The following is a 12,100-nucleotide window of genomic DNA, read 5'->3' on the forward strand; positions in this document are numbered from 1 at the left end:
CACCATGTGCATAAACGAGCCTATTATTCCTTTTCACTTTTACAAGCAAAACCAAGAATAACATACCAGATTCACTAGGCAACACTTTTAGTGGAAGAATGAAAGACTGACATTTTAAAATTACCTATGGACAACCAAAGCCAATTAAAAGATCCATCAGGCAGTACCATATTCAAAACAGGAAAAGATAACCAAGACCCCTGTATTCTGTGCAATGGGGATGCTGCTTTGTGGAAGTGCTGGGGGTTAAATGGACTTTTTTTCAGTTGGTTCTGGAAAAAGCAAACAGATTATGAATAACTAATGTTTATTCTCGGAGAAAAACAAAACCCTTTCTGAATGGAAATGCATTTATTTTCCTTGGGTTACTCCCTCAAAGGAGAAGATCGCGATTTTAGATATTCAGATCCTCTTGAAGCTGCATGGAAGCAAACGAAGCCGAGTTTTTAATAATCCAAGTGAATAATTTAAAGCACCACTACTGTTGAAAGAAGGTCAATAAAACCACTTCCTTTAAAGTATTGCAAATATCAATGGGAAACCTGAAACATTACAAAAACCTTAGAAAACATAGTTCTATTTCCTGTTCAGGACCGTGGAGATCATGCACCTCAGAATTATTTGAAAAACCTCAAAGTTATTCAAAGCATGAAGAACCAAAAGCATGAAGAAACAAAACTTTCACCTACTGTATGTGTTAACGCTATGAAAGAGAATCAGATGTTACGAACAACCAAATCTAATGTTTTTCCTCAGTAGTGGGTAGTTTTAATTTTGGAAAGCACTGCAAACATTTTTTTAACTATTTAAAAGAAATAGTAGCATGGGCTGAATTTTAAATTCAATATGCTTATACTCCTTGCCCAGCAGTGATTTTGCTGTCTGTTACCATCTTTATGATAAACTCCCTGACTTGAAAATGCATAAAAAGCAGAAATGAAACCAGAATGCAATTGCCCCTTGCCTTGATTCGTCTGCTGTGCAGGCTTTTTGTTGTTCCACAACTGCTGAGTCTTTCTCCTCTTGTCCACCTCTGATTCAGCAGCTCGCCTCGAAATTCATTTTCTGAAAGAGCAGAGAAAGGAAAAATAATATTCAACAACAACGGTGAAAACCATAAGAGCTGACCACACACAAATAAGCTCAAATCACTGCCATTAACTAATGTGTGCAAATGCAGTGGTGCAGAATCCCAGCTGTTCCCCTCAATCTGCCATTAGAATTAATCAACTTCTCACATTTTTATTGTGCTTTTTGCAGTTCCCAGAGTAAGATAAGGGGTCAGGGAGGTCAGTGAATAATTAATCAAGAACAAATGAAAACAATTTCATCAGGGTAATGGTATATTTCCCCTTTCCTTTAGATAGCACATGTGCCTCGTGCATGAAACCATTGTACATACCGTTATGTACATAAATATTAGTACAGCATGTTGCTACAAAAAAAAAAACACAGGTGCAAAGCAAGTTCACAAATCCACCCTGGGATTTCAGTTATAACCCCAATAGATTTTTAACTCTATAACCATTTGTTAAAAGACAATTTGTTTTACACAATTCCTTCAGTGTGTAAAGTATAGTGTGCAGTCAGAAAAGCACATGAATATTAAACATATAAAGTATTGTGTGCCATACCTGCAGAACACAGCAACAATAATTATTTTTTTTGTAAAATCAGAAGCCTAAAACCTTTGCCCTGTGGACGCTGAAAAGCAAATAAATATCACTGAAGCTTTTAGAGAAAAGCTAGAATCATGTATTAATGCATTCAGAATTAATGAACGCTAAGATTATTTTCTAATTTTTAATTTTAAACCCAGTGTAGCAAATCACAGAAGGAAAACAAGAATGAAATGACGAATGTACTTGGCCAATATTTACCTAACCGTTTTTATTCTCCCAAACATATGCTGTTATGGATTTTACCTCAAGCTTTTGTTTGTACAAATAAACACTGTAGCTGAATTTCACTTTCCCAGGAGAAACACCAGGTAGGTTGATCCCCCACCCACCCACACCCCACTCCTACCAATCTGGTTAATTTCCTGAAAGCTGCACTCCTGCACCTCCATCTGTTACACTCAGCACTAACACAGGAAACTCTCGGAATACAACTGGTGACTACTCCACACACAGATGGGAAAGCATGCTGAAACTAAACAAGTACACTTAGCAGTTTGCTTGCAATTAGAATCAACAATCTCATACTTGCTCTCTCGCCCATCATTGCTTATCAAGAGCCTCGTGAGATGCTTCTGGCACATCAAGAGAAATTTCAACACTGGTTTTATTCCAAAGCATCTACAGATCACCAGAGAAATGTTACTGAAATAAACATGTAAATAGAAAAGCAAATAGAGGTTTAAAAAATTGGCTAAATAGCCTTGTGATAAACAGAGCCTGAGCATAGCTTTCTGAGGGTCCTAATTTCCAGTAAAAGCTTTACAATGGTAAAAACTCCATATTTTGATGAATTGTTAATTTGCTCCTTATTTATAAACTTAGTTCTCATGCTATCTATTCTAGTATTTTATTTAGAATGACTTTGGGGAGAAAATCTGTTTAACAATGAATGTGCTTGTAGACTGAATATGGGCTTTGTATTAAATTAATATGGGGATTTTAATCAAGCTTCTTATCTTAGGATAAAAAATGTAAATAAGAAGATCACAAATGCAATATAATAAGCAGAATAACATTCAACATTATTTTGATTTACTGACTGACAAAACCTGTGATGCCTATTTTTTCCAATGATACACCATAAACATGTTCTAATTCAGGCTAGAACAAAGCACGGTCTTGATTAACCTGAAACTGCACAATAATAGTTCACTCAAAGCAATCAAAATTGAACAATTGTAAAGTACTATGCAAAACTGTAAGATTTAAGCAATGGGGGAATTAAATCCATAGTTCAGATTAAACTGCAAAGTGTAGGTTTACAATAATCCAAAAGCCATCCAGATGCATGCTAGAGTTCTACTTAGACAGGATTTAAAAGCAACATTGTGTGATTAGAGACAAAAGAATGCCAGCACCATAAAAACAGGAAAAGAAAAAAACAATGAAAAAAAAAAACCAAAATACAACTTCAAGTTAAGATTTTTAAGATAAAAATATAATATACTTGTATTGTTTGTGTATTGTACATGTATTTAAAGAAGTACATATTGTATTTTAAGTCAGTTTCATCTTACAGTTGGCTTGCCTGTGAGTTCTGTACACAGAGTTTTGTTCTACAGAACATATGTCAGGAAAGCTTCTCGAAAGTGGCACATTTATCATATTCTAACATATTCTATTTCTCTAAAACAGTTTAATTACCCAAATCTTATATTAACAAACTTAAAAGAGAGGATATATGTAAATCCCGTTATTCGAGTTGTGATGTAATTTGTTTTGCTTAAATGTCTGAATCTAAATTACTGACACAGTTCTGAAAAGCCAAAAAGATAAATAGACTTCCCTGCACAAAACATATAGCAATGTACCTGACTTTTGAAATATTTGAACTCTGATCATCTATTTTTACAGGTTTACATGTATGTACAGTACCATGTTTTCACAGTAAACCTGTTTCGAAAATATATCTAATTGTTAAATGTTAGGATTAAGAGGCAATGGCACTTACATATGTAATCATTTGACATAAAGTTTTTTGTTGTTGTTGTAGTTGTTTGAGTCCAAGAACTGTCAGGTTTCTGCAATTGATTTTTAAGAAAGAGGGATACTTTGTGAAATTAAGGTTTTCAGCCAAGCTTTCAGACATTGAACTCTCACTGAACAAGGATTGTAAAGAATTGAATGTTTTTAAATGCAGTTATGGGTAGTTTGCATGCTACTAGTATAAAAGAAAGTCTTTTATATCTTAAGGAGTAACTACTTCTATAAAGCATTCCATATAGTTTATTTGAATGGATAGTTTCCCTCCTCCCAGCTTAAGCTTAGTTTTACATTGAACCTTTTTAAGCGGGATTTGAGGTCGACTGTGCATTTTTGTCAGAATGGATTTTGTACGAGGTGGGTTGTGAAAATTAATTGCACATTATGTAACATCTTTGATAATAGAGGTTGTTTTAAAGCCTACCCATCCATCCCGTTAAAAACATTCCGTTTCAAGGCTTCTTGCCTTAGTACATCGCTGGTGACATTTTTTATTGATGACTTGGGTGACCCTGACTCGCGTTTCAATCGCTCGAGTTTTGATTATATGCATTGAATAAAAGGACGCACAGTTTGACCCAGCTGTTTCACTGGAAACGCTTATCGCGTTTTCCACTTCTGCGTTCCTATGACACCTGGTACTGTCACCAGGGGCAATAAGAGCTTTTTAATCAGCACTTTTACGAACGTGCTGTCCACATAATAGGAAACGTGCGTAGGCAAAATGATAAAATAAAAAAAAACTAATTAGAAATGTTCATGTAAATTTGTAATATAAGATAACCATCAAACCACTAGCTCTTCGAAGAGCTCAGTTATGTTGTTATTTTATTAACTGTATGAATGTTTAACAGGCAAATATTGTGTCAGATACACTCAGTCTGTTTCTTTGTCCTGTCTTTCACGAGGAATAATTAATATTCAGTTTCATCGTAGGGGATCCTTGCGAATGGTAAATTTTATTTTTCTTCAAAAGAAGGTCTGATTAAGAATTTCTTTAGTCTACGTTGCGTAGGAATTTTCTTCCCCATCTGAAACTTTATTGGAATAATTTTAAAAGCTATTCACGCTCAAAAGTAATTTCGAATGCAGGAAACACGTAGCCGAAGGCAAACCACATCACAGCAAATGTCAGAACAGAATAGCTCCGCATAACAATAGCTAATCGCTTTTCTCCATAATAATCAATTTTGCACACACAATCCGGAAATATCAATAATGAATTAATAAATAATACAATGAACGGATTTAGACGAAGGAGAGTGAATTTGTCCACTAGTTTATGAACCTTTTTGGACAACACCGAGAAGCTCTTTGGTGAGTACAACAAAAGAAACATTTTACATCGTCCTAGTTTCCTATATTTAGCACAAATTAATTTACCGTAGGCCTATACTCTTTCTTGTACGACAGCACTAGGCCTGTGCCATGCTTTATCTTATCGGTATGTATTCAATGGTTTGATTTTTCAAACTTAGCCAAACCTTGACTTGCAATTTACAAAGAGAAATGCTCAGCTTCCAACAACATTCTCCGAGATACAGGCAAGTTAAACATTAGACGTCTTTACTCATTTTTAACAACTTGTATTACTTATACTTATTGGCAGCAAAACACACAAATACCATTCATGCACTGGAATAAATTTAACAATTAGCATAATATTTAGGTTCATTATATAAATACGGTTTTATAGCTTAAACCACGAGAAAACAGAAAATCGAGTGAGAACATACCTAAAGTAAGAAAAATCAAAATGTGATCTGGACAACAGAATCTCAGCCCAGATGCTTTTAAGCTATGTTGGGAAGTATGGTTTTGTAGAACGATTAACACTTTCTAAAAATGAGATAATTAAGAAAAGAAGAAATTAACGCACAAAGCATACATCACATTTCAGTGTTCACAGCTCTTTTTTTTTGCTCTAAAGGGCTATTGCACATTTTTTGAGAGAGAAACGGATGGATCACATGAAACTTATAGCCCAGGAATAAAGCTTGTGAATTCCGCCCCATTTTGACACATAGGAGGTCCATAAGAAAATAGCAAACTTCCATTGGCTGTGATACAGACCTACACGAGATTCGCCTTCAGTGTCGCAAAACTGGCTGTACAATGGGGGGATGGGGAGGGGGATACATCGCAAGTGGTACTAAACTCAGAGCGGCATGAAACGCTGATGACTTCTCAGTGCGCACCAAGCTAGGAGTGGCTGACATTTGAGGAGAGCATCTCCATCCTGTTTTCCGATGCAGAAAATCAGTTGCCCCTCCGCCCCTCCCCTTTCCCATGTATAGACTGCGATTCCTGTATTACGGCCATTGTTTGCCCTTAATTAAAGAGACCATATGGAAGGAAGTGATAACGGCAGCAGATGAGGCTACAAGAGAGAAACTACTAAAAGACATATCATTTAAATTATTTATTAACAGGAGAAATTGAAGACGCAATTTATATGGATTTTTCGAACGATGAAAGAAAAAAAAGTCTTAGACATACTTCGTGCAATAAAAACTTCATTAAAGTTCAGGATATATTTGAAGTTTTATACCCGGAGCAACTAATATGGGTAGAGAGCAATGAATTTCCAAAACTAACATAAGCGTCTGAGCTCAATGTCGAGACGTGTACTTATAATAACAATAGCTATATTATTCATCTTGAAAACTGATAGTTACCTGTAATTGCATAATGTTCTATCTTTTGGGTCGAGATGTTTTATACAGATTAACTAAATTAAATATCTAAAACTAAAAATAACTAAACAGTAGACCCCGTTGTACAGCAAAACACAAAAAACTCATTCATCCTACAGTATATCATTATAGTAATATACTATAGGCAGTGGGAAAATAACAATGCATTGTTGGAAAGCCTTCCATATATGACAAAAAAATGTCTTAGAGTAATTAAAGTCGGTAAAGCGCACATTTTGTGAGAGGGTCATACAATTATGGACCTGTATGGTAAAAGATAAATTCGTTTTCTGGAATTCAGAGCAGGGAAATTTTCGAGAGTACAAACAGAAGTCAAATCAACACTATCAGTTTTTGCAAAGAGCAGCTATTTTAATTATTGTGTCAGCACTGAAACCCTCCCACCTCTCCTAACAGAAAGAAAAATATATCCTCAAACAACTAGAAAAAAAAAACTTACGGACACGACCGTCGCCTTTTAAAATATTTAACAGAACAACATCCATCTACCTCTTTAAGAGATTAAGAGCGAGGCGTCCATTAAAGCAACTGAAAGCAGAACATCGGATGTTTGGCAAGACCGAAGAATTCAAACAGATTTGCAAATAAGCTTATCACCGAACCGCAGTTTGAATCTAAAATAATATGTGTACTTTAGTTCGTTAAATGCCAAACTAGACACAAAAATAAAACGCAGCTCTCCACATTATCAACCTTTACAATTATCATCCAATTACAAAACGCAAAAATAGATATGAATATTGTAAATACCTGAAGAGAAAGATTTTCCATTAAAGCTTTCTCCTACTCGGAAAACGAGGGTTCCTCTTCTTTATTATTTAGTCAATTTAATTCAGAGTCAAGCAGTTTGTCCTTAATATCCCGGGGCTGCTTCAGAAAACCTTAAAAATATCCAGTGATATCCAGATTTGGTTGGAAAAGGGAGAACGTAACGACAGCAGAGAATCCTCGGTTAAAGGTGCAGATCTCTTAAGGGGAGCATTACATATTATTTATTCGTAGGCAAAAACATGGCTTCATTTGCCTTTGTCAGCGAGAGAACGTAATATTGACTTACCTTTCCCTCATGAACCATTGTCCGCCCCCCCCTCCACCCCTCGTTTGCCATGACATCACGGAAAGCTGTAGTAAAATTTACATCAAGGGGTGGGCAGGGCGCTTGTGTAGCCCCACTTTGATTCAGTGGGCATGTGTACACTGATGAATATATATAAATACCACTTTCGCCCCTTTCTGCAGGGTGGCACCTTGCACGTCTTCGTGAAAATATCACCGTAACCCATTAGCCATAACACAGTAACATGATAGAAGTCAGTAAGCTCTTCCCTGTATTTAAATATCATACCCAGAAACCCATTGGTTTTCTTCTTTATGCCTGTATACCGGGGGATGAATTTCGCACTATGGCATATTTTATTGGGGAAGTACCAAAATAAATGTACACTTACAAAACATTAAAAAAAAAACATCGCTACGTTTCGGTTTTCTTCTGTCTTTCCGAACAGAGAGAAGCAGAAGGCATTTAATTCACGCCAGCTGATTAATATTTAATATCCGCTATCTACTGCCACGAAAGGTTGCATATGTCACAACTGTCATTCGAGCCCTCCCTCTAGAAACCCTTTCACATGGTACAGTCCAATAATTCTTACAATGAACACTTTACCGACAAGGGAATTGATGTATGCCCTGGGTTAGCATATATACATCTCAAGTAGATTGCATTATTTTTCTGGTTTCAACTGAATACGAACCACATCAAGCAAAAAAAAAAAAGTATTACCTTTACCCGTCGCATTTTAATACAGTTTTTCGTATTATTTATTTTTTGTCACTTTCTGTCCTACCACAAACAAATGGAAGCGTGTGTTTTTTTAAAGTGTATGTGTGGGTGTGTGCAGGCAGGCTTTTTCTTGTAAAAATATATGTGAGCTCAATGTTAATTCTCTGTGCTAAGTTCCTTTACGTTTAACTTCATCAACTGTCAAAAAGTTCTTTCGAGAAACTCATGTGGGATGCTCATAATTTTCATTTCATGCTTCAATGAAACAGAATCATGCGTTCAGAATTCCAGATTAATTTCCAATTCTTTGTTCCTAATTCTTTACACCAAAACACGTTGTGATAGTACGGCAGCTCAAGGAATTTATGCGCAAATGACCAGAAAAGAATGCTTCCGTCATCAGTTTGTATCCAAAAATAATGCTGCTAATAATTTCGGGAACAGAATGACCATTGTAATTTGAAAAGAACTTGTAAAAACAAGCAGGACCAACCATAAAGCCTATCGGGACTCTCAATAATAACTTTTGTAAAAGAAATCTTAAACAATTGTTACACATTGTGCTTTGCCTTAAAAAATAAAACTTTGAATTATTCTCAAATGTTGCACACAGCATCGTTTCTTTTGTTGTTTGGTAACCATTAGTGAAAATGACAACCATTCATTACAACCCATTTGAGAGTATTCTCCTCAAATGCCATCCTTTATCTCGTTCTTCCACACTGTGCATGCAGGGAATATTCAAAAGCTAACCTTCGCCTTTCAGAAATTCTATTAAATTCTTATCTCTTTGCAGCAGGCATAATTTTTTTGCACTCCCATTGTTATGCATTCAAGCTGAAATCAATCACTAGTGTCCACAACACATCAGCCTGATTTCAGCTGCAGTGCTGCACGGAGCTTAATACTATCTTTTTCCAAACATGAGCCACTGTGGAGTAAACAAAGGGCAAGACAAATGCATTGTAGCACCAGCTACCCAAAATTGTTCGGGAGTCTAAGAGTGACGATATATGCAATACTAAGAAGAGGACGGTAAATATCGTATGCGAATAAAATCGGCGCAAAGTTTGGTTATAGGTCTGCAAACGAACAAAAAAAAAAGCTCAGTAGTTGGGCCAAGTACAGCTTCAGGACCTGAGATAGCTCCTCCCCTCTTACATGTTCCTGGTTTCAGCACCATGGACAGCGATTTAATGAACCGGCTGCACTGACAACACGCTGATAACGAACGGGCATTCGAGATAAAGACAAAATGAAACCGCAGTAACTTCAATGTAGACTTTTCAGTGAATCTCCCTTGAGTGCGTTCTCGGTTGATTGAAGCACATCCCGGATTATTTTTAAGTGTTATTTCCCTTAAGTGTGACTTTAACCATGAAAACAATACACGGCGGTTGTTCAAGGTGGTCTCGAAAAAAAAAACTTCACTTTACTTAGGCTTTCAGCTGTTTCCGGGGTGTGTTTTTTTAAAGTTTTTATTTTTATTTTTGCGGATTTACCCCTTTTTCTTCTTCGGGTTATTAATATATAAAACGAGGCTGCGACCATTTCCTCTAAATACACCGTTATTATTGTTCAAGAAATGTAAGTACAATTTAAAAAAAAATAAAACGTAGCAGTAACAGTGAAATGTAACTATTAAGCCATAAGAGGTGAGCATAAAAAATTCAGTTATTTAAGCTCTTTTCTTCTCTGCGTTGTTAAACTGTTATTCAACAAAGTTAGAAACAAAGCAATTACTTTAACTAATACTTTCACAAATAATAACAACAAAGGCACTTTTATTTTGTTTTCATCACGGGTGCAGATTTATTATAAGTGACTCGTTTATGTAAAAATAGAAATATCCAAAGAGCAACAGTTGAATGAACGAATCAAAAGTTTCTGTATATTTAATGAGTCTCAGCTTCTTCGGTTACCAGCTGGGATGAAACTTTTTTTTAAGTCAGTTCTTAAAAGCGCAGATGCATATGGGCAACCCTACAGCTCCAGACTACAATTAGCGATGTAGCTATATTGTGACGGTCTCTGGTCAGCATAAATATTGTATACGGTAGCAGCTGAAGTGCAGAAAAGGGGGGACGCCCAGCCCAGCGAAGGCCCCTGACAGATGGAAGAAACTGACAGACAAAAAACTTAACAAGCCTCCGGGCTAACATTGTCCTAACAGTTCTTGTCCCGGGCAGACCGCAAATCCCCACAGGAACAAACTTTCCTTTGTTTGTAAATGTCTGCGAAGAATAATTCTTTAAAAAAAAAAGAATCTACATACTTTAAACAGCTCAGTCTTAGAACTTCAAACAACAGCTACAAAAATCGCCTATGATCGTAAAAATACTACTACTACTGGTGCAAAGATTATTTCTTCGGAATGAGACTTACAATAGAAAAAGTAAGTTTAAATAATTTTTAAAACTTTTTTAAACGTAAATTCACCCCCCAAATCAAAAGCAGTAAAGGATGTACAGTATTTTTTCGCGTTGAGCATAAAAATACAGCACAAATACGGTAAAGAAAAGAACAGTCCTAGTTAAATTAAATATACTAATCAGAGTTCCTGTCACCGAAGGTCTAAAAAGTGAAAATATTCATATCTGAGCATTAGAGAGTTAATAAAACAAAACCATTTTCACACGATCATTTCGCCCTATCATTTCTTAACGACATTAAATAATACGTGTGCTTTAATTCACCCATCACCTAAATAACGCAATATCGCGCAACAAACATTTAAATTATATTTTGAACACTACAAAATACTGGCATTACAAGTATTAAAATACAATTGCTAGCAAAGCGTGTCAATCATTAAAACTGGTAGTTTATTGGCATTACCTATAAACTACCAGTTTACCTATAAACTTCGCTCATGGTCTAACAGACAAAAAACATCTCTGCGAACAAGTGACTTTTTTTTCTGGACAAGGCTCTCGATTGTCCCTTTTAGCTCCCGAGCCCCCCAAAAGGCCTCGTTTTTCATCAAACTTGGCACAGCCAGAAAAGCACTGAAAAGAGAAGTAATGAAAAGTTTGTTTGATTACGAACCGAGAAAAGTTCCACACAACTTCATTCTTGCTAGTTTTCGTGCACCACCACCAACAGCTGAGAAGTTACTTCATTCCAGAAAAAAAGTTGTGCCAAGAGGATACAACTTATCAGCCAGGGGGCCAGCGGCTGCTTGAGGCCAACCCAATCAGAGGCAGCCGGGCAGGTAATTACATTTCAATGTATCCAGCTCGACGGCCAATCAGAACCTTGCAGTTTCTGCGTTCTGCAACAATGGCTATTGAATATGAACACAAAAGGCAGGGGCTGTGTCCCTAACTTGTAAAGCATGGGAGCAAACTCGGTGTTCTTTCACAAACTTAAGTCCGGGAAACTTTTTTTTTTAGTTGCAGTACCCTGCATATTTTAATATATCATCCAGTGGCAAATTATTTTAAGCAAGCAGTGCTCTTTATATAGATGAGAAGATGAAACGACCTTCTGCTTTTCAACTAAAATCTCAGTTTTTTAGAGGTAAAAATATTAAACAGATGAAGCAAATCTGAAAAAAAAATAGCTTTGATTGTTCAAGTAACACTAGAACCAATATCCTTATCCTTTCAGCCACTTTCTTACTTGGTAAACTCTGATTTTGGCTATTATTTCAATAACAGTCCAGTACAGTCAAGTATTTATGAATACTGACTTTAAGAATATAGATTTAATGATTGCGACTTTACCCAGAACAGGGAATGAACTAAGGAATTAAAATCCAATAATTATCTAAATAAAGATATTAAAAGAGTAAGAAAAACATAGCTTTAAAAGAACTAAAGACAAGAAAATATGCAGACCACTTTGGTGTAGCCTTATAGACATGTTTCATGTTTTCAGTATTTACAAACACAAACAGGGAATAGGTGATAGTGCAATCACATTAAGTGATA

At 36.0% G+C, this 12,100-nt stretch overlaps 1 protein-coding gene across 10 annotated transcripts in view; it reads right to left on the minus strand.

Annotated features, from left to right (window-relative positions):
- The window catches only part of myt1b (myelin transcription factor 1b), a 37,894-nt gene extending 26,578 nt beyond the window's left edge, over positions 1-11,316 (minus strand). For 8 of the 10 annotated variants that reach the window (XM_088607826.1, XM_088607819.1, XM_088607817.1 and 5 more), the window contains exons 1-2: positions 11,214-11,316; positions 965-1,065 (exon numbers count right to left, since the gene is read on the minus strand). In XM_088607826.1, the coding sequence (XP_088463952.1) occupies positions 965-1,065; positions 11,214-11,238 (126 nt within the window). In that variant the 5' untranslated portion in view covers positions 11,239-11,316. Of the gene's footprint in view, positions 1-964; positions 1,066-7,132; positions 7,264-7,439; positions 7,731-11,213 lie in introns of those variants that run through there. The other 2 variants (XM_088607822.1, XM_088607823.1) reach the window with 2 other exon arrangements.
- Between the last annotated feature and the right edge of the window lie 784 nt (positions 11,317-12,100).

This window comes from Lepisosteus platostomus, chromosome 15, assembly GCF_059453375.1.
Source record: "Lepisosteus platostomus isolate fLepPlt1 chromosome 15, fLepPlt1.hap1, whole genome shotgun sequence".
Classification (NCBI taxonomy): domain Eukaryota; kingdom Metazoa; phylum Chordata; class Actinopteri; order Semionotiformes; family Lepisosteidae; genus Lepisosteus; species Lepisosteus platostomus.